Here is a 23585-nt window from a genome sequence, read left to right as displayed (position 1 = left end):
TGTGTGCACAGATATTATCAGCTGGAAAGTCTTAAAGTTTTGCATAAAGCACTTAAAATACAGACAAGTGATCAAGTTAAAGCTCACCTGCTTTCCAGTTGTCTGTTTTATTACTTGTGAACTTTGCTGCACTTCTGCTGTGACAGATCCACAGATGAGTATGGAAGGTTTTCTGTAATCGAGGGTTCATTAACCCTGAGCTCAGGCTCACAGGCTCAGGCTTTCTGTCACACTCAGAACAAACCACCAGGTGGCGTATTACTCAGCCAGGCTCACCTGCTCTTCACCTTGTATTTGAGTCTCAGTTGCAGTAGGAAATAAAACTGCAGCTGGAACATCTGTGTGGCAGATGTGGTGGGTTTTTCCTTCTTTCACTAAAAGCACCACAACAATAGCCTCATATTTTTCTAACTTATAGAAGTTAAAATCAAGGCCACTCTGACAGCAGACAGCACAACCACACCAGGAGGGGGCAGTGTGACACTGACGTGTGATGTGAATTACTCTGTTCAGAAAAACCTCATCTGAAAATAAGATCATCTCTTTTAGCTCTAAGAGTGCAATCTCTGTCTCTGATGGAGGCATCTACACCTGCAGAGGAAGGAGAAGAAACACAAGTTTAGTCACAACTAAAAGTGATTCAGTCATCATTCAGGAAACTGATGAGTTTGACTAATTCTTTGAGAATTGAAAAAGGTCTTCTCCCAGTTGTAGAGGAAATCAGTATTCACTAATCACCAGCACTTAAACCACGAAATCTGTCACATTATTAATTATTATGCTCAGTACATCGTTTCACCTTTGTTCAGTCTTCAGATCACTTACAGACACAGAGGAGTTCATGGTGCTGTTTTGTATTTTTTAGAGTGATTTAAAAAACAGTTTGTGCTCCTTTCCTGGTTACTGAGCCTTTACTCTTAGTTTTTCTTTGCCAGTCTAGTTTTGACTTTGGTGCCACATGAAAACTTTGTATTTCACCATTTATGAACTAATAATCAGTTTATGAGAGCAGAGCAGCCTCCAGCTTTGAATCCATCACTGGAGGTTTAACAGCGTTGTTAGAAAACAACAGCTAACTGATGACTCATGGATTATATGTTTAGAAATGTGTAATATGTAAATGTAAAGATGTAGAAAAAAGCAAATAGTGGAATATAAAGATCATTAAATTACCTGGTTTAATTTATTTTTTATGATATATTTTTATTTGATCAGCTCCCACTAAGCCCACTGTGACCCTGCAGCCATCCTGGACTCAGATATACAGCGGTGAGACAGTCACTGTCAGATGTGAGATTCATGGAGGTGAAGGAGCTCAGAGGATGTATGAATGGAGAAGAGACCAGTCAAGCACACGTTCAGCATCCAATGAATACACATTTAGAAGCGTTACTGAGTCTGACAGTGGAGGATACAGCTGCCGGGGCACACGAGGCTCTTTCTGGACTGAGTGGAGTGATGTCATCATATTGACTGTATTACGTAAGTTGGACATATTTCTCTCATTTTAATTTCAAAAGAAAACAAAAATTATTTCAGTACTCTGGGTTTCTTTTTTAGTTTAGTGTCTAAAGCTTTGTACAACAGTGTTTAATGCCATTATAATACCATTCAGTAATCACTCACAGTGAAACATCTGGAATAGAAAAAAAAATAAAATTTTTTCACATGAAATAATTCACTTTCCCAATTTCTTTATGTCTTTGGCTGCAAATGCAGAGTTTGCATCACTGTTTCAAAACTGAATGTGAGCTACTGTCCTCCAAATAAAGTCAGACAAAACTTTAAATGTTGTTGTTGAAACACTTTGGCTGAACAGATGCTGAACAGATGCTGCCATCAGCTGCTCCTCTGCTGGAACATTTCAGACAATAGCAAAAAATAAAATCAGGAGTAAAAGAAACTCAGCTGTATTACTGTCATGTCCTCTCTAGAAGGCAGAGACCCAACATGAAAAGACATCCATTTTCTCTGAGTCACAATCAGCCACAGAACAAAACGTTTCTATACAGAATAGATGTTTTGATTATTCCACAGATTTATAAAAACAACATTAAGACCAAAACACACAGAAGACACAAAGTGAGACAGAAACAGAAAACTCAGGGTTATGGATTGTTGTCATTCACTCTGCTGATTCTAAATATCATCAAATTACCTTTTTTAATTTTTCAAATAAAAATGATTAAAAATGATAATTATCATTAACAAGAAAAAAAAAAACAGGACAGTTTCAATGATGATTTTCTATAATTCTGCTAATGATATATTTTTATTTGAACAGCTCCTCCTAAGCCCACTGTGACCCTGCAGCCATCCTGGACTCAGATATACAGCGGTGAGACAGTCACTGTCAGATGTGAGATTCAGGGAGCTGAAGGAGCTCAGTGGACGTATGAATGGAGTCCAGCAGAGTTAAACACACCTCCAACATCCAGTGAATACAGAATCAGCAGCGCTACTGAGTCTGATGGTGGAGAATACAGCTGTTGGGGCAGAAGAAGCTCTTCCTGGACAGTGGGGAGTAATATCATCACACTGAATGTAAAACGTAAGTTGGAGATATTTCACTCACACTATGTGTTTCAATTTATATTCCAGAATGTTTAATTAAAAAAGATTAAAAAAAAATGTCTTTCAACAACACTGAAGGCTTTTTTTGTTTATTATCAAAAGTAGTAAAAAAAAAAAAAAGGTTTTGATGTACTTATAGAAATAAACAGTTATCACTCAAAATGAAACATCTGAAGAATGAAAAAGATCTTGTTAGTATGAAGAAAAAATGAAATACAAATGTAATTTTCCCAGTTTCTTCACCTCAGTAGCTTCACATGTGCAGCTACTGAGATCAGTTAGTTCCTTTGTTTTTAGCATTTTTGATGTTAATTCATTGAAGTTTCATGTTTGACTGTAATTTGGCCTCATTTTATTAGAGACTGGTTTGCTACACTAGCCTTTCTCATTAGAGGTTACGCTTAGATTGATTCCACTAACTGATGTTCATGACATGAATTTATTTATTAATTTTAAATGAATCACAAATAATGGTTTTGTTGGAACATAATTTCTTAAAGACCTGCTTCATAAGGTTTTTATAAGTTATTCATTTTGCTGGGCCCAGCCTGCTTAATGTTTTTAACTGTTTCCTGTCACACGTTTACATTTATGCTTATTTTACAAAGTCTCAGTATGAAGACACTGCTAAAAAATTAATTTATATCAAATGTTGTAGAAAACAAATGGAGACAAATCTACTACTGTGTACACTAGAAGAGACTCAGTCTTATTTATGCTTCCTCTTGGACATATAATTGAGACACATGCTGCATGTTTTCATGTTCATGCTAATGACACACATATGCAGTACTTGCACTTAGACAATGTGACCTATGATGATTTCTCTTAATGACCTCTGTGTGAGGTTCAAACTAAATGTCAGCTAATGTCCTCCAGCTAAACTCAGACAAAACTGTAACGCTGTCATTGATTCTCCTTGGCTGAACACATGCTGCCACCAGCTGATCTCTACTGGAAGATTTCAAGACAGCAACAACAACAACAAAAATTCAGAAGTAAAGAAAAATAATTTTTTGTCTCCTTATCACAATATATTTATCTTTTTAGGAAATAATTCAAAAAGAATAAAAAATGTTTTATCATTTAAAGACAAAGACACTATTTTACATGTCTTATTTCCTCACACCTGGATTCAGAGGAACCACAGAGACCACGTTAATATTGCAAACCATGCCGATCCTAAAAATATAACACTGTGCAGACATGGATAAATATTATGATTAAATATACTGTTTTATTTTTGATTTCTTTTTAAATTTTGCACAAGACCCATGATATGTGTACAAACTATTTATTACATTTTTATATTTTTAATGATTGCAATTTAAATTCTTATCTATAAAATGGTGCAGAAGACATTTTTACTGCTTAAATTACTGTTTGTAATAATGCTATTAAATAGTGGCAAATATAACCTAAATAATTCTTTGGATATACATTTTTAAACAAAGTAAAGCCAATTAAAATATGGCTCTGTGCTGAGACCTGGTGGAACTTAAAAGGTTTTAATCCTTTTAGACTCAAAGCTCTCACCACCTGCAACAGTCACAGGAAACTCCCTGCAGGTAACTGGTTACAGCAGAGGTCTTGCATCTATTTGAACCCTTTTATATGCCAACACCTCACTGCTGATATTTATGGCAGCTCTGAACTATAATTATTTATGGTGGATATGTCTCCTCCTGTGCTTGTTTATCATCCCCTCAAGTTAAACAAGGATTTTATTTCCACCCTTTTCTTTGGAATCATATAAAGATTTGACTGCATTCTAACTCTTGGGGATTTTAATGTTTGCTGCCCATCAAACTCCTATAAAACACCCTACCAACAGATGACATTAAAAATAGTTTTACAGTCTATTTAAAAGTTTTGCTAGACTGACATGACGCCATAAAATCATGGTTGGCAATACATTTTTTAAATATGTAAACGATCAAAAAACAGATTGTATTATTTGAACCTTCTTACCCTTGTTTTGGTCTTAAGTGTAACCTTGTTCCTCTGAAAAAGTTCAGAACTCCCTTTGTAAAAACTCTGGGGGTGATCTTTCATGACAGTTTCTCATTTGAGAAATAAATAAATTCTGTTGTAAAAGCCAGCCTCTGCCTCCTGAGGGCCTTTGCAAAAATGATGGACATTTTGTCATCTGCTCACTTTGAGAAAGTAACTCATGCATTTATTTCATCCATGCTAGTATAATATGCTTTATTTTGGTAGCAGTCAGGCTATAATGATTGTTTAATTGTTTGTTTTTAAGTCTCTGAATAGATTCACTCCCTCAGAGCTCTCTGATCTTTTAAATAAACAAACTCCAAACAGAACTTTAAGGTCAGCTGATACGTTGCTTCTAATTGTTCCTAGAAGCAGACTAAAACACTGTTATAAAAAGGCTGTGTGCAGGCAGGAGTGGTGATATGAAAGACCCAAAATGCAGACTCACGGAAACAACACGTGAACTCAAATACAGCTTTAATGCTGAACTCCAAAAAAGTAACAAAACTGAGACTCCAAGGTAAACTTTACACAGACAGACCACAGACAGCAGAATAAGGGTAGATCACAACACGGACACAGAGAAACACAGGGCTTAAATACACAGAGGGAGCAATCAGGGAATGGGTAACAGGAGGGAAACGCAGCTGGGGCAAATCAGGCCTAACGACACAGGGGAAGCAAAACCAGATACATTAACATACGACATGGTCCTTCAAAGTAAAACAGGAAACATAACACAGACTGAACTTAAAGACACAGACTTACAGGCAGGCACTGCAACAGAGGGAACAGAGACGTAAACCATAAGACAGAACTCTAACAAAGAAACCAAAGACTAGAAATGATAAATAATATAATAAACTCAAAACTCTGGGTCAACGACCCAGGCATCCTAACAAACACAGGCTAAGACTAAGACTGGGCCTTTATGATTGTTTTGCCTGAACTTTGGCATAGTCTGCCCTTCAAATTACTCTTTGATTGCCAAATAAATAGTGTAAAAAATACAATTCCCAAGGGGCCTCCCTCAACTAGACACATTTGACATAAAAGACTCACCTCCTTCTTCAGATATCAGGGCTGGTTCAATTTCACATTCAGAGTATTATGTAAGTTGGACACAGTTCACTCATTTTAATTTATACAACACAATGTTTCATCCAAAAACACAACAAAATACTTTGTATTTCAACAACACTGCAGGTTTTGTTTTTAATCTTGTGTCAAAAGTAGCATAAAACAGTGTTTTTATTACATTTTTATATAACATATAACAATTTAATTATAACAACATACAGTTGTAAGAAAAAACATATTCAATACATTTGTTGAAAAACTAAATTCAGATTTAATTATCCCAGTTTATTCAGCTCAGTTTCTTTTCATCACTGCAGCTCAGTGTCATGATGCAGATCTTTTGTTTTAGCATTTTTATTTTTTCAAATTCCTCAAACTTTCCATTTGACTACAATTTGGCCTCATTTTAGGAGAGACTGCTCTGCTATGTTAGCCTTTCTCTAACTGCTGGTATATTTACTCATAGCAACAGTTTTTTGATTTGATCATCTTGTAATTCCCAAATTAAATATCATGAATTTATGGCAAAGAAAGAATTCATTTTTTTTCTGAATGAAGATTATTTGGATATATTGGATGTTTAACAGCATTGTTTGCAAACAACAGCTAACTTACAGCTCATAGGTTACATGTTCATAAATGTATAAATATGTAAATGCAAATATGTAGAAATAAATAAACATTCAAATATAAAGATCAGTAAATTACCTGGTTTAATTTATTTAATAAAAACAAAAAGTTTTATTATTGATTTTCAAGTCAAATTATCAGTCTGCTAAGGATATCTGTTTTTTGAACAGCTCCTCCTAAGCCCACTGTGTTCCTGCAACCATCCAAGACTCAGTTAAACAGCGGTGTGATATACAGAGGTGAGACAGTCACTGTCAGATGTGAGATTCATGGAGGTGAAGGAGCTCAGTGGACGTATGAATGGAGACGAGGCCAGGTAAACACAGGTCATACATCCAATGAATACAGAATCAGAAGCACTACTGAGTCTGACAGTGGAGGATACAGATGCCGGGGCACAAGAGGCTCTTCCTGGACCGAGTGGAGTGATATCATCACATTTTCTGTATTATGTAAGTTGGACATATTTCACCTTTGTTTTTAATTTCTATTGCACAACGTTTAATGCAAAAACACAACAAAATATCATGTCTTTCAATAAAACTGCAGGATTTGTACTTATTTTAGTATTAAAAGTTCCGTAAAACAAATTTTAAAGTTTTACATAAATACACATAAATCCACAGCAATCACTCACAGTGAAACTGTTATGATACGGCTGTGTGGCAGGGAGGATGTAGGACACAAACGCAAAACAATCATCAGAGGAATGAACTTAAAAGGCTGCTTTATTGCAGTGGTATAATTTTCACGAAAAGAAAAAAACTTGCAAAAACAAAATGAAACAAAAAACTGGGAACTAATAACAAAAACACTGGGAAACCTGTAAACTAGAGACAGAGATCTCAGGAAACACGAAAACACGCAGCATGGTGAGGGGACGACGTGACACTGACAGAGAGAAACACAGGTCTGAAATACACTGAGCGAAACGAGGGAATGAGACACATGAGGGGAGAACAGTCGAGACCAGGGTGAAGCAAAACTAGAAACAGTGACAAAGGACAAGCGACCGTCAAAGTAAAACAGCAAGTATAACACAGACACGGACTAGATACTGAACAAAGGGAACACGGAGCACAGAGACCAGAGAGACAAAAACACGACTAGGGTGGGTTTTGATTATCTATTTCCCGATTAAAATCGATTCTAGCTTGAATAACGTGATATTGATTCAATAAAATCCTGAATCGATTTTCTATATATAAATGTATTTTGTCCGAAACGCCAGAATCTCAGGTTAAACCACAAGATTTCAACAACCTAGAAATCAGTGACGATACCCAACCCTGGACACGACTGACTGGGGAACAACAAAATACAGTGTTCCCTCGTTTATGTCAGGAGATAAATTCTAAAAAAAAATCCATGATAGGTGAAATCCGCGAAGTATCCAACTTTATTTTTTTACAATTATTATAGATGTTTTAAGGCTGTTAAACCCCTCACTAGACACTTTATTCACTTTTTTCAGACAGGCACGAACATTTTCACATTTTTCTCTCGTTTAAACACTCTCAAAGTTTAAACCTTCTAGAAAAATAAGTCCAAAATTAAAGAATGAAACCAAAGGCACCCGCGGTTGCCTTTGAGGGTGCAAAATGTTTCGTCGCCAGTATTGTGTTTGTTGGGGAGAAAACTTACAAACATGCAGTGCAGCACTTCAGAGTCACGCTGCTAGCGATCAAAGATTTATGTAAATTTGACAAGCTGAACACATTCTGTACTGGACAGCAGCGGTCCTTTATCGCAATCTTTCTTGCTCTACGGACCGGATAATGTCAGACAGTATTTTCGTGGACCAACCTTTAAGGCGTCACGGATAAATGCATCAAATTAAAACGATACGGCCAAGACAAAAACTGTGGTGTTTTGTAGATTTAATAATAAACATGAATTCACTGTGTAATTGTGTAACTTTATTAGCAGCGTCCTCCTCAAATGCGCCAACAACATTGAGAGTAAGATCCTCCTCCTCTCTCCTTGATGCTCTCTGATCGCTATGGTAACCCGTAAATATTTATTTCAAAATAAGACACAAAACTACAAAAAAATAAATAAATAAAGTACATGAAAATATATAATTCACCATAACGCTGAATCAGTGAGAGCCCTGTACTTGTTTCTCTGCAACGAGCCGGTCCCACCTGGGCATAATGGGGGACATGACACCTAAAGTGTGTTGCTTTTGCTCAGTCTGCTCCGCAATTTTGTTTTGGAAGCTGTAACTGCAGAAAACTCCGCTTCACGCAGTTATGATGTCGGAAATGGCAACAGGCTTTTTAGTGCTGTTGTGGCAATCTCGGGGTATTCTCGGGCTACACCGGCAAAGCTCATAATTTACTCATAACAACCAGGAAAAGATCCAGGGAAACCAAGTTAACAATAAAAACTCTGAAAACAATAAATTTCACACTCCAGCCTCAACTCTCGCTGCCCGGTACCAAATGACTCACGGTCCTGGCGAGGCATTGTAGCGAGGGAGGGACCACTGTAATACAAAACCAAAACACTGGTTCACAGACCCAGGACTGTGACAGAAGCATGTGGAGTTGAAAGACATATTCAGTAAATTTAATGAAAAATGAAACACAAATGTAATGATCCCAGTTTATTCAGCTCAGATGTTGCACATGTGGAGTTTTCATCAGTTTTCAGCAGAGTGGAAGCAGGCCCACTTTTGTTTAACCCACTTTTGTTTAACTCAGTTTTCTCCTGTTTTGTGGACAGCCAGGAAGGTCAGGCATTGCATCTTCCTTTTCTTGATCAGGAAAGTTTTACCCTGTGTTTTGTTTCTAGGAAGGGGGGAGTTTTTGTTTGTTATTTTGGCCTTGGAGACCCTGATGCTTTTAGCTTCCTGGCAGCTGTGTTTATTGTGAGTCTTTTCCTTTTTTTCAGCTTTTTAAAAATAAACCCCGTCAATTCAGCAGCAGCTGTGTGGTTTTTGATGCGTTACACACTTTTCCCGTGTTGTTTTGCGTTTCTGTTTTGAGGGGCGTAACAGTCGTTAAATTCTTTCTACATGGTGTTTCTAATGTGAGTGAATAATCCAGCACAGCCAGTTTACAACATAGATACATATTAAACAGGTCAATACTGATAGATAGATACTTTATTGATCCACAAAGCAAATTGTAGAGCAACATGATAAAAAGTGAAAATAGGGCCTTACACTATGAGACAGCGCAGGAATTTTTATATTTACAACAGTGAAAAAGAAAAGTAAAAATTAAATTTGTTAAAAACAGTTAAAGTAAAACTGATATTGTGTATAATATGTTAGGGATTTTATACTTGACAGGAAAGCAAGGTCTCAGGTTATTCAGAAGAATAACAGCCCAATGACAACTCTGGATTACATGTTCATAAATGTATAAATATGCAAATGAAAAGATGTAGAAATAAGTAAATAGTGCGATGTTTGAGTATAAAACTTATTTTTTACAATGTAAAATCTGAGAGACTGAAGTTGTTTATGATGATATTGTGTTTTTATGTGTTGATGTTCAGTCGCACAGATTTGTGCACACCTGGTTGTTTCCAGTCACTTTGCTGGTAGATTCTAAATATCAGCAAATTACCAGGTTTAATATAATATTTTTTTTACCTTTTTATTGTTGATTTTCAGTCAAATTGTCACTGGGATAAAAAAAAATGTGATTACCACTAACAAGAGCAATAAAACCAGGAAAGCTTTAATGATCATTTTATATTTCTAGAAGTCTGATGATGTAATATTTTCTCTTTGAACAGCTCCTCCAAAGCCCACTGTGACCCTGCAGCCATCCTGGACTCAGATACATGGAATAGAAATATACAGAGGTATCACAGTCAGATGTGAGATTCATGGAGGTGAAGGAGCTCAGTGGACGTATGAATGGAGACAAGGCCAGGTAAAAATACATGAAACATCCACTGTATATACAATCAACAGTGTTAGTGAGTCTGATGGTGGAGGATACAGCTGTCGGGCCACAAGAAGCTCTTCCTGGACAGAGTGGAGTGACATCACCTCATTGAGAGTAATAGGTGAGTTGGACATATTTCAGACATTTTAATTTATAATGAACAATGTTTCATCAACTCAACCAAACATTTTGTCTTTCAACAGCACTGTAGGTTTATTTTGTGTTTAGGATCAAAAGTAGTTTAAAATGTCTTTTAGTGTCATTATAAAGATATTTAATAATCACTCAGTGAAACATCTGAAAAATATTTTGTTATTTTGATAGAAGATTTCAGTCCAAATGTAATAATCCCAGTCGCTCCCATCTTGACCTCATGGCTGCACGTGTGGAGTTTGCTTCCTTTGTTTTTAGCATTTTTACATTAATTCCTCAACGTTTCAGGTTTGACTACAATATAACCTCATTTTATTAGAGACTGTTCTGCTACATTACAGGTTCCACTTAGATTCTTTCCTGTAATTGTTGTTAATGGCATTTGTTTATTTATTTATTTTAATTAATGAAAAGAAAAGGTTTCCATAAGTGTCATAATATGTTTAATGATACTACAGCTAGAAGAACCTCCAGTGCAGAACAGATGCATTAGTGAATCAGTAGTTTAAGGTTCAGTTCATGGAAAATCAGTCAGAGCCACAAGAACCTGTTTGTTATACAATAACTACAAGTGTGACACACTCCAATGTCCCAAATCAGCAACTGTACCAGTTTCACATGATGACCTCATCACAACTTTTAGAAAACGTTTCTCACATAATTTCTTCCAGTCTTCTTAATCTGCTGTCAACTCATGAAAAAATAATCTGTCATTTTTTTGGAATCTAAACAAAAACTAAAGTAAAGACTTTACCTTTAACATTTTACTGAAAATATTGTGTTGCAGTTTGAAACTTTTATGTTGTGACTTTTTGTTATGTTTAACTTGTTTCTCTGTGAATCAGCTGTTTTGCAGTGACTCTACTCTTATGTTATAAACAGCAGAGTTTTTATGTTTCTCTTCTTCTAACTGGATCATTTTTATGTGAACAGTTCACATTACGCCCACTGTGACCCTGCAGCCACCCTGGACTCAGGGTGATAGATTCAGGGACGTGAAAGAGCTCAGTGGACGTATGAATGGAGACGAGGCCAGGTTAACATACCTGAAACATCCAGTGAATACACAATCACAGTTACTGAGTCTGACAGTGGAAAATACAGCTGCCGGGGCAGAAGGGACTATTTGTTAACATATTGGAGTAAAGTTACTGGACTGACTGTATCATGTAAGTTGAAGATGTTCCATACAGATAATTTGTTTTGTTAAAATAAGTGTAAACTCGCTTTCTTGCAGATTTGTAGCTGATTCTTTTGCTGCTTTGCTGCTTACTAAAATATTTTGGTTTCAATTTGACAACAAAAAAACATGTAAAGCAACTTTTTACTCACAGTGAAGACAAAAAACATATCAGAGTATCTTCTCTGCTGTGCAGCTCTACAGAACAGGAAAACAGTGTTTGTCCCAGTTCTGTGATTTTTGTGTCACAGGTTTATGTGCTTACACAGGGACCTCCAGAGCCTTTTCAACAGTGCTGCAGACCATGGGGGGAAAGCAGTGCTGTGGAAATGACAGTCTTCACTAGTGGGGAGAGTTACAAAGCTTTCTTCGTTATGAATTAGCAATCCATGTTTTTATTAAACAATTGAAGATAAAACACCACAAACTCTAGTAGAGGACATAAAGTCAGAGATAGAGACTACAAGAAGCAGGCACATTTAGTACAGGTAGAGCTCAGTGGCCAGCGCAACAAATTCTGGATCCTTTGCTTTTAGTTAGCATTTAGCATTAGTAGCGCATGCTGCGTCCGCTGTGAAAGGGCCTTTATGCTTCGCACTGTGACTGACAGCATTAGTCTCGGGTCAGCACTGACTTTGTGTTAAACTAATCCTAAAATAATAATGGTATTTCTAACCACTGACATACTACAACTTTATCATTTCAACAGCTACTGAAAGTTAATGGACCTAGCTTGTATGGGATATTTGTATAGAGATCCTCCAGCTTTAAACTTTATTAGTGGTGTGCGGATCGATATTGTAATATCAATTCTTCCGATACCTGTCATTTATGTTCTAAAATCGATTCTCATATTAAAATATCAATATATTAGTACTTTGGGGTAAATTTGTAGTTTATCATTAAAAGGAACACAGTGGAAAGAAACTATATCATTCGGATCGTCTAAATTGGAAGGAACTACTTCCTCTTAAGCCTTTCATAGTCATATGCAAAATACGGCTGTGTAAATGTGATTCAGCCTCTGGTGTGTGCACTCTCAACAATGGCTGAGCATAAACGGAGTGATGTGTGGACGTATTTTACCTCGACAAAAAGCCAAGATGCAGTATTTGATACATGTGGCAAGACAGTGAGGTTTTGTGGCAACACCACTAACCTCGTCAAAAACCTCAGAATAAATCATATCACAGAATATTAAGAGCGTATGTTGAGGCGAACTGAAGAGGAGGAGAGGGACAGGTACTTCTCGGGCGAGACAGACGTCTGTCGCGGAGTCCTTTAGTGCTGCAGGCAACAACATGTTCAGATAGCGCACAACTTCAAGTTATTTTTAATTTCTGTATGATTATTCTGCATATTTATAATTATATAATAATAATAATAATAATAATAATAATAATAGAATATCATCATTCTGCAATATTAAGTAATAAGAACAAGTAGTCTGATGTCCTGTAATCATTATGAAGCTATATCTTTATTATTATTACAATTACATAATACAATTAAATATTGTATTATAAAATACAATGAAACATTAGGTTTTTGTACAAAGTATCAGTATCGGATCAGTATCATCGATACCACCCTGAATTTTACTTGGTATCGGCTCGGAAAGGAAATCTATGGTGGCCCTGAGAGGCCAAACGGACTGCAACTTCAGAAAACACTTGCAAAAAGAAAAATGCTGCAAAAAGAAAAATTCTGCAAAAAGAAAAACACTTGCAAAAAGAGAACTGCTGCAAAAAGAGAACTGCTGCAAAAAGAAAAATGCTGCAAAAAGAAAAACACTTGCAAAAAGAAAAACGCTGCAAAAAGAAAAACGCTGCAAAAAGAAAAATGCTGCAAAAAGAAAAATGCTGCAAAAAGAAAAACTCTTGCAAAAAGAAAAATGCTGCAAAAAGAAAAACGCTGCAAAAACAAAAATGCTGCAAAAAGAAAAACGCTGCAAAAACAAAAATGCTGCAAAAAGAAAAACGCTGCAAAAGCACACACAACACAACGGAAATAGGAAAAAAGATAACGGAAATGTTTCTGGGGAGACAATAACCGGACGGACCAGTTGCACGAACCAAAACATGCTAACAAGTGCACTGGGACTGGGAGACACTTCAACGAAGTGGAAGCAGAGCGGCCAAAGAGTAAACTTTCAAAAGTAAGTTCTGAATATGATGTCACTTATTTATGTGCAAATGTTTAATAACGAGGAACATTAAAACATTACTGTTGGCCACATGCCGGCAAAGTTATGTGACATTAGCGATGTTTGTACTTTCAGCGTTTACTTTATTTTAAAGTCTTTACTTTATACGCCGTTAGATAGTCGACCTTAATCTTACAGAGAATGTGATGATTTTGTGGATAATTAAAGTCAGTCATATATCCACAAACACAACAGGCTGAAAGTCAGTGATGCTGCTCGGTTTGCAGTCCTGAATATCACGGCACAAGCAGGATTCACTGCACTGTTAATGTTAACTATGTTATATTGCTGCCTCTGTTCGGTGGTGTCGAGCCAAACGGACTTTAACGTGTGTTTGAACGAGCTGACGGTTCACTCATTGTAGCGACTTCCACAGTCGCTAGAGCCCGGGGATGGAGCCCGCCTATTTGCCTGACGCGCTGTCAACTTTACGCAATAATGCGAGAGGTGGAATTGTTTGCTTGTTTATTAAAGTGTTTACAGAGTAATGTCATCTCAAGATTTGGACTCTTACAACGTCACAGGCTCTAATGTAACAAGACGAAACATGTTGTGCAGCGGTCAACAAAAACTACGGCTACCCAGCCCTCCTCTCTGTCAAAATCAAAACCAGTGAATGACAGACTGACAACGCCCTCTTAATGTCACCGCTAGCACCCACGTGACTCCCATTACACATCACCATAGCAACCAAACAAATGAAAACCCAGTGATCATCAAAAAATTCAATACATTTAATTATGGTTCCTACACTCATTAAGCTGAAAGAAAGATGCTTTAATCACAGCAGTCACACATGTGTCCACTGTACCAGCTGGGAACTCTTCTTGTTTAGCACTCGTAATAACACTAAATCCTCCTGTTTGTAGCAGTGTATACACCTGAGACTGTCACCTGTCTGTCTGTCCTGCACTCTGTCTCTGTTTCTTTCTCTCTGATTGTGGAATAAAAGTATGAACATGTATTTATAAGTTACACTTGTGTTTGAATCCTGCAGCTTATCACACATTTGATTTCCATGTGTGACGACTGCAAGTGTCCAGAGTGAGGACAGACTGAGGGACCCACTGCTGCACATCATCTGTGAGGCTTTGCACCCCTGATGATCCACCAGGACAAACTCAGCAGTGTGTGAGGAAGAGGAGGAGGAAGAGCCAGCAGCAGCTGACAGATGGAGAGAATAGACAGACTGTTCCCTGTTTGTGAAGGACTGCTAGGAAAGTTTAGAATAACTAATTGTCTGTCCTGAATCAGTCTTATTAGGTAATGTTCAAATAATTTGATCATCCCAGTGTTTTCAGTGTGGGAGAAAGTACTCAGGGCCTTCAAGTTACACACTATGAAAGGCAGCAACAAGTTTAATGTTCAGAAACCTAAAGTATGTATCAGCAGCAGAATGGAGCTAAAAATAAATGTTTGTTTCAGTTCTATGAAGCTTTGAGTATTTTGGATTAGTAGCACTGCTGTGTTTGTTGCATCATATTGCTGTAATTGTTTATATGCTTTATATATTCTGAGGTAAGTTGATCTATAGTGTTACATCATATTCTATAATGATGTTATGTGTTTGTATACTTTCTGCCCAGTTTGACCCATTTAGCAGAAGTCAGCCTGTTTAAGGCTCTGATATCTATTCTGTATGACTTAAAGCAGTTATGACATGGTCTGATTTTCTCACCCAATAAAGGAATATTCAATATATCAGTCTACTCTTCATTTTATCAGAAACAGTTATCACAGCTCGTACATTTGCTTCTTCCACACATATATAAGCATTGAGCCAAATTTAGTAATGCCAACATATTAAAAGAACAATATTTGTCTCTTATATATAATACATCCATATATACACTGTCACAGATACTTGAGTGTCTTTAACTGAAGATTTAAGGTGATAGGAAATATAAATAAATGCAACTTGAATCTATAGCTATAGCTATCAGAGGCTTCAACATCAGATTGAGTAAAGAACACAAGGACATAAGGTGCTAACTGACACCAACGAAAACTAACTGTTACTCACCAAATTCCAATACACCAAAAATAAAAGTAAAGAACAACATCAATGAAATGATAACTGCTCACACTCATTTAGGAACAATTCTCACATGTTTAAAATACAATCAGATCATATTAACCTGGGTTACTTCCTCATTATTGATCAATAAACTCAGTCATGCTTCAAATTAATTATTTGAAATGTGCATGTATGTAATAAATGAAAATACACAAAAGCAAAATAAAAAAAATTCACTGTTTTGATCAAAAGAGTATTACAGAATATTTTGTGTGGCACAGTTTGTTTTATCTTAACTATGGTTTTGTGATATTTGATCATTTACATGTTTCCATCCAGTTATTTAAATTGTTCTGATTCAGTCATTTTTACTTTTATGTTCTTGTTCTAACCTGAACTACAGCGAAACCAAAGGCTGAACTGAGAGCTGATAGGACAGCTGTTCCAGTAGGGGGCAGTGTGACCCTGAACTGCTCTGTGACCCCATCATCATCATCATCATCATCATCATCATCTGGATGGAAATACTACTGGTACAGAGATTGGAAATCTTATCAACCTGTGGGAAATGAACAAATCAGTGTCTCAGAGGGAGGACGCTACAGCTGCATAGGAGGAAGAGGAGAACCAGTTTACTACACAGAGTTGAGTCAGTCAGTCAGGATTGACACAACTGGTGAGTTTAAATGTAATTTCCCACAAAGCACTACATCTGATGGTAATTGAACCTTTTGTCATTCATGTGTTTTTATTGTACTTTGTTGAACATTAACAGTGTCAAACAGGTCTGTTGTGACTCTGTATCCAAACTGGTCTGAGATATACAGAGGAGAGACGATCACTGTGAGATGTGAGATCGATGGAGGAGACACTGAGTGGGATTATGAGTGGGAAACAAACAGCATCATAAAACCTCCAAATCAAAATGAATACAGGATTAGATCTGCTTCATCATCCAACAGTGGAAACTATCGCTGTAAGGGCAGAATGAAAAGTTCACAGCATAAAACAGCAGAGTGGAGTGATTCAGTCACACTGACAGTTTCTGACAGTAAGTCATATTTGCTTTAAGCTGTTTGAACACTTTGTAAAATGTGTTTCTGTTCATATAGACTGAGATTATTATTCTTTGTATAAACTGAGTTCACTGTTCAGAGACTGTACTACATGTTCACTGAGAGAAAATCTTTGTTGAACAGATAAACCCCGTCCTGTCCTCACTGTGTCTCCATCATGGCTGAGTCCTGGAGCCTCAGTAACTCTGAACTGTGAGGTTGAACATCCGTCTGCAGGATGGAGCTTCTACTGGTATAAAGCTGTTCCTGATCGATCAGAGAAATCCTCCAGTTATGAGCTGCTACCTGATGGCAGTGGGACTGCACAGGACTCCTACATCATTCATGGACAGACACACACAGCAGGATATGTGTGCAGAGCTGGAAGAGGAGACCCAGAGTATTACACTGATCACAGTCAACCAAAGTTTGTCTGGTCTGCAGGTCAGTTTGTTTCTCTGTCCTTTCAATAAGCTCATGTTAGGTCATCATTTTTATTCACCAGGATTTAGACCATTAAAATCTCATCTCCATGACAACTAGTGATGTCTGTGTACATTAAAACTCCCCAAAAGAAGAACTGAACTGAATATTTTCCTTTCTCTCTGTGATCAAACCAAACTGAATTTTCTGATTTTTTAGTTTTATTTAATGTGATAACATGAAAAACAAAAGACATCTATGAGATTTTAAATGTTTTCTATTTGAATACTTTTACTTTGATATTTAAACTCATGTTTCTGTTTGTACTGATTATTTTTACTTAGTGCACAAACAGGATTTACACAGTTAAGACTCTTTGTTTAGTGCTCAGGTAGGTGTTCAGATAAAAAAGTCAAATATAGTTAATAAAGAAACAAAGATGTCAGCAGGCAGGTTAACAGCTCTGACAAATACAAGAAAAACACTGACTACAGATGGACGCTAGAAGAAGACGTCACAAATAACAGCTGCTGTTATTGTTCATTTAAAATATACTTCAAAGGTTTTTAGTTTTGGTCCTGCTGCTGCAAAATATCTCACTGTAGAAGGAATCTGTGAAACAGACAATATCACAGAATTATGACAGAAACATTACAGCAAATGACTGAAGTGTGTTCAGAGTGATCTGTATCAGGTGGATGATGCTGAGAGTGATGACTCAAAGCTCATGATGTCACATGACGTGTACCAAGCTCTACATGAGCTGCCAGCAGATAAAGCATGTGGGTTAGATCATCTTAAACATGTCAGTATTCGGCTCCTTTGTTTTCCATTGATTTGACTGTCTGTGTGATTCAGGGCTTGTTGTCAGACTCAGTGTTGTCTCACCAAACAAACACTTTATCATATTGAACTATTAAATTTGATTTTCAAAACAAAAGCTTCAAACAAATATTTTCACTGTGATATTTTGAATACTAACATCTGTGAGCTTTGTCTCTTCACTGCATGTTGTTTCCAGATGTTCATTCAGCAGCGTCTCTCACAGTGAGTCCTGACAGAGTGCAACACTTCACCTCTGACTCTGTCTCACTGACCTGTGAGGGAAACTTCACTGAGTGGAGAGTGAGGAAGTTCTCTGAGGACGGCCGACTCTCTGACTGTAGCAGAATGACTGGATCCACATGTAACATCTACACATCAAAGTCAGATACTGGAGTGTACTGGTGTGAGTCTGGATCAGGAGAGTTCAGCAGTGCAGTCAACATCACTGTACAGAGTATGTTATTATACATTTACTTCTTGGATCTGAATGATTTAGACGTCACATGAACATTTGTCTCAGCTTTGCTGTATGTGAAGTAATTCTATGTGGCAAAACAAACAAAAATGAGACTTTCAGATGATTTCAGGCAACGAAGCATCAAAATATTCTTGGTTGTTGGTCTAATTTCTCTTCATCCTTTCATAATCCAGTTTGTCATATTTTGCCAACAGTATTTTTGTATTTTCTCTGTCAGAATAAAACTCTAAAAAGCTCAACATCTCTGTCGTCAGATTAGATGAACCTTTAATGTCTCAATTCAGAGAAATTTGGGAAACACGTGATGCAAAATAACACAAACATACAAACATTTACAATTTCACCTTTAACCATTCAATAATGTCACCGTCAATAATTTGACTCCTGCACGGAACATCCCAACTATATTTCCAGTCCTCATAATCACTCAGAAAACCAGGTCTGCATGTAGATCATGAGACACGACTCATACAGTAGATTTTAAATACAAGATCAGATCTTCATCATAAAAAGCATTTCTGTAATCCATCCTTGTTATTATGTCTCAGCTTTTTCTCAAAGTTTTGCACCAGCTGGTCTGACTGAAACAATATGTTTGTTTTTTTGTTTTCACAGATGATGGTAATGGTCCTATCCTGGTGAGTCCTGTTCATCCTGTGACTGAGGGAGCTTCTGTTAATCTGAGCTGCAGTTTGAAAACACAAAAAATACTTTCCAATGTGTTTTTCTATCACAATGACAAACTTCTTCAAAATGATCCCCGAGGGGAGCTGAAGATCTCTGCAGTGTCAAAGTCTGATGAAGGTTTCTACAAGTGTCAGTACTCAGGAAGAGAGTCAGCACAGAGCTGGATGTCAGTTAAAGGTGAGCAGGATCAAAACATTTGATGTATTTCTGTAAATGAGTTTCATGACTGAGAAATAACATCATATTATCTCTTTTAATGTTTTGAAGCCACCTGGGTCTATTTAGTCAGAACTTTATAAAACTATTAAATATTAACTATTAAAACTATCTCTAAATTGTCAGGTTTAATATCGTTGTGATTCAGGACTCAAGTGAGGGACTCAGGTGAAAACAGCAGAGGATGTAATAAGTGAAGGTTTTTTTACTCAAACAAAGGATAAATAATTTAACACAACAGATTGTGAGCTTTGACTCAGTCAACAAGAACAAAACATAAATGAACCTAAAATTAAGGAGTGAGTCCTACAAAAACATCTTAACTCAGGTGAGAGAGACAGGCCAGAGGAGCGGACATAACAGCGTGAGGGCAGCAGATCTGTGGGCGAGGAGAGAGCAGTTAGGGCAGGAAATCTGAGAGGGAATGTGACAAGACAGAGAGTGTTCATAAAGTGGCTGCAACAATGCCTTACTTGGAGTCCAGACTAGGTGGGTTTAGTGGATGAAGGCAGAGGCCCAAGGAAACTGCTGAAGGGTGGGAAGGCAGGCAAGTGAGGAAGAGGCTCTGAGGGGGGCAGCAGGGGTGGTGAATAGGGGGGTAATGATCCAAGGTGGCAGGCGTCTGACTGGAGGTGAATGATGGCATGAAAACTAATCTTGAAGCAGGAAGAAACTGAAACAAGGGGAAAATCTGTTAGCATACAAATCTTATTTTCCTAGAAACAATCCCAGCAGACCTGCCTGGTTACCTCACTGACGAGCTGCAGTCATGTTAACTATCCATTAACATTTGGCTTACAGCCACCGAGGTCTTCAAGGTCAACTTTATGACTAAAAAAAATCCTTATAACATAGAAACTATGATTCTTACAAAGGTGTTGTGTCTTGTCAACATATAGAAAGTACTGTATAAAGATTTAAAATATCATGTTACGTTTGACCTCTGACCTCACTTTTACATTTCTCATCTGCCCTTGTTGTCATGTTGAAAAAAATCTGCTTTTGGACTTATTTTTACTGAACTGCAAACTTCTCACAGTACAAATAAACCAAACAAACCCCCCCCCCCCCCCCCCCCCCCACAGAAAATACAATACTGTTCCTTTAAAAGTAAATACTGTCAACAGAGTGAGCTGCCTTGGCAGAGATTTGTGCTCTCAGTGTTTGTTTTATTTATTAATAATTAATTATTTTTTGTTGTCACAGTAACTGTGTCAGGAGCTGACAGCTCTTCATCTCCTGTGTGGTTGATTGTTGGACTGGTTTGTGGAGTCTCTCTCATTATTATTCTCCTGCTCTTGTTGTATCGCTGCAGACAGTTCAAGTGTAAGAGCCTCTTCTTTTCATGCTGTATTAGAGAGTTTATTTACTACATACACTTTAATTATTCACACATATACATGTATTCTGATCTCATGACACAAAATATCAGTGGAACAATTTATACATGACAAACATGTGTAATAACATTTGTCTCTTTCACAGATTCCTGCTTCACCAGGTTGGTAAAATACTTTTAATTATTATTTTAAACAAACATCAGTTACTTTTGAGTTTATTGTGTTTATTTCCTGTTTTAGGTCGATCCAGTCTGAGAGTCACAGTCCGGGCTCCTCCACAAATCATGGAGTCAACCAGAATGAAACTCATGAGTACGGCTCTGTTCAATACGGTTAGCATTTAAACCGATCTTTATTATCATTATTTATATTGACTTTTATATCTGTCTTCATTAACAGTAACAGTTTTTAGATTAACTTTGTGCTCAGCAGCTTTTAAGAAAATATTTGTCAAAATCCAGTTGGACAAACATCCAAACAGTAAACTGACACATTAAATGAGAAACAAAAATAATTTTACAAACCTGATTGTGTCTTTAACTCAACTGAAAAAAATCCATAACGTTATTGTTTCATATCAGAACAGCACAAACAGTAACAACATTATGATTTTATTGTCTGAAAACATCTTACAGTCCTGGTTTTGACTTAAACAGAATTATTTAAACTTCCTTTAGGTTTTTATTAAAATGATTAATTTGACCCTTGTTCATCTTTTTTTAGGTACCAATAACGTCTATGAATCTGTTAGCCAAGTGGAAGACGACAGAAATGGTGCAGTATATGTATTGAAAAGCACAGAGCAGTTAGAGATGAAACTTGTTTTCGATTTAATAAAATTATTTCCATGTGAAATGTTTACAATCCTGTAACTAAAATATGAACATTTCAGGAGTAGATGAACATCAAGATGTCACATACTCTCTTATTGAACTTAAAAACTTTGAAAAGAAGAGTAAGTACATAAAACATGTGCAATTAAATGTAAATGTAATGTAAAATTGAAATAAATAAATATTTAAAAAATGTAACAGTTAATTATTTTCTCATGATAAATACTCTGATGATCTTCACAGGGAAGCATCATAAACCAGAGCAGAGTGCTGTTTACTCTGAGGTGAAGACGGGAGCTGCAGGTACAGACACAACAGTCTCATTCAGTGTTTGTACTGAAATGTGTCATTTCATTATGTTGCAGCTAATTATAGGTCAACATGGAGTTTAGTTATACACTTATCAAGCTGAGCTGCTACACATCAGCAGAGTTACTGCAGTCATTTAGGGTTTTGGTGGGTTAGTCATTAAGTCAGGTGTATTTGTTTAACCTGATACTGTGTTGTTGTGTTGTTATCGTTGTTTAAAGCACTCAAACACAGACACACTGTAGAAGTTGAACAGATTTAACGAGTGATTCAGAAACACAGCAGGTCAGAATGTTTGCAAAGAATGAAGAAAACTCAAAACAAACTTCTTCCACAGTTTGAGTTCAGTCTCTTCATCAGATCACAGGTTAATCTCTAATCTAAGGCCTTTGATCAAAGTCTTTAATCTGGGAGGCAAAAAAAGTCCCCTTTCAGCTGGATTTACTGAATCACAGCATCCATAGCTTCTGAACTAGACCACTGATCACAAAACCAAACACCATCAAATAAAACACATAATCTGAGTGTGCTCGATCACTGGAGGCACAGCAGAGCACTGTTTAAGCTGTTTTTTTGATACAGGAAAGTATCAGATGTGCCAATAGCATGGAAAGTGTGTGTATGTGGAATAGATGTAGGGCATATAAAATATGAGTAATGGATGAAAGAAGGGAGTGATGCAGACGAGCACATGAGTATAAACGAAGCTGTTTGGGAAGGTTCAAGGTTCTTTATGTAGTTTGCTAAAGATGAGTAACATCAGAAGAAAGCACTGTGGAGTTCACAGTCAAAAGTGTCAGTTGTCCAATCACTGTGGACTTATGAACTGAAATAATTATTTTTTTTTGTCTCACAAAAGAGTTGGAAGACTTTGTACCGTGTTACTGCTTCCTCATTTGGACTTTCATGCACAGGATAGAGAGGAGTGCAGCACTGATTACCCCTCTTCTCACCTCCACACTATATCTGAAAGCAGCGATAGCACTGAGTAGATTAGTTATATTTGGATAAAATTCAGGTGACTGAATCAAGTGATTATTACTAGTTGATTACGATTTTGCTTTGCTCCTGCTAATTTGCTTAAATAAAATATCCTGTGTTCAAAATTCTAAATTGTTAACTTTCTTATAACAGTAAAAGAAACCTTGTGACGTCCCATCAATGGTTCTTACATGTTGCTCTTAGCACTTAAAATAGTCTGTTCTTTTCTTGGCAGCTAAAGTAATAATCTAGTGAAACTACAAAGAGCGAGAATCACCTGTGGCATTAATGCTGTTAATGGCTGCAGCTGACAAATCTGCAGAGTTTAAATCTACATGTGTCCAACAGCTCTGTGTCATATACCTGCTGATCAAATGTGTCCTGAGCTCTGACTTCTCTTTTAGAGGACAGTCTGATGTATGCTGAGGTCAAACATCCCAAAAAAGAAAAAGCCAAGAAAAAAGCAGGTAAACAAAGTCTGCCATCACCTCCAGTGAATGTTGTTCAACATGTTTATCTGGTCTTAAAATCTTCTTTCCACTCACAGGAAAATCAAGTCCTGCAGCTGATGCAGCAGTTTATTCTGAAGTCACATCAGGAAGCTTTCCTGGTAATTATGCTGCCATGCAGGATGAGTTATTCTTCAAGTTATTAAATGGTGAACATCCTGAAACTTGGACATTTCTGTTCTTTTT

General features: G+C 36.9%; 3 protein-coding genes and 1 long non-coding RNA gene across 5 annotated transcripts in view; all 4 read left to right on the top strand.

Moving 5' to 3' along the window:
- Positions 1 to 23585, top strand: part of LOC146522063 (Fc receptor-like protein 5) — a 110096-nt gene that overhangs the window by 85326 nt on the left and 1185 nt on the right. The window contains exons 18-21 of the mRNA XM_085154121.1: positions 21491 to 21541; positions 21660 to 21722; positions 21844 to 21903; positions 23295 to 23500. Coding sequence (XP_085010247.1) covers positions 21491 to 21541; positions 21660 to 21722; positions 21844 to 21903; positions 23295 to 23500 — 380 coding nt within the window. The remainder of the gene's footprint in view (positions 1 to 21490; positions 21542 to 21659; positions 21723 to 21843; positions 21904 to 23294; positions 23501 to 23585) is intronic.
- Positions 1199 to 18195, top strand: LOC146522065 (basement membrane-specific heparan sulfate proteoglycan core protein-like). The gene is made up of 7 exons (XM_085149740.1): positions 1199 to 1482; positions 2285 to 2551; positions 6450 to 6731; positions 10033 to 10308; positions 16147 to 16419; positions 16519 to 16794; positions 16943 to 18195. The coding sequence occupies exons 1-7, from the start codon at positions 1323 to 1325 to the stop codon at positions 17269 to 17271; spliced, it is 1863 nt and encodes a 620-aa protein (XP_085005866.1). The 5' UTR covers positions 1199 to 1322; the 3' UTR covers positions 17272 to 18195.
- LOC146522066 (uncharacterized) lies at positions 13012 to 14994 on the top strand. The gene is made up of 2 exons (XR_014872238.1): positions 13012 to 13678; positions 14724 to 14994. It is a non-coding gene; the product is annotated as an uncharacterized LOC146522066 (long non-coding RNA).
- On the top strand, positions 18198 to 21109 carry LOC146522064 (low affinity immunoglobulin gamma Fc region receptor III-like). Of its 2 annotated transcripts, XM_085150107.1 has the most exons (3): positions 18198 to 18500; positions 19140 to 19388; positions 20634 to 21109. In XM_085150107.1, the coding sequence occupies exons 1-3, from the start codon at positions 18230 to 18232 to the stop codon at positions 20876 to 20878; spliced, it is 765 nt and encodes a 254-aa protein (XP_085006233.1). In that variant the 5' UTR covers positions 18198 to 18229; the 3' UTR covers positions 20879 to 21109. The 2 variants fall into 2 exon arrangements, with proteins under 2 accessions (XP_085006233.1, XP_085006244.1); XM_085150118.1 differs by lacking the exon at positions 20634 to 21109 and having other exon boundaries at positions 19140 to 19477.

Source organism: Neolamprologus multifasciatus, chromosome 3 (genome assembly GCF_963576455.1).
Source record: "Neolamprologus multifasciatus chromosome 3, fNeoMul1.2, whole genome shotgun sequence".
In the NCBI taxonomy this organism is placed as follows: domain Eukaryota; kingdom Metazoa; phylum Chordata; class Actinopteri; order Cichliformes; family Cichlidae; genus Neolamprologus; species Neolamprologus multifasciatus.
The sequence above is the reverse complement of the archived record's forward strand: the minus strand, read 5'-3'. Positions and strand labels throughout refer to the sequence as shown.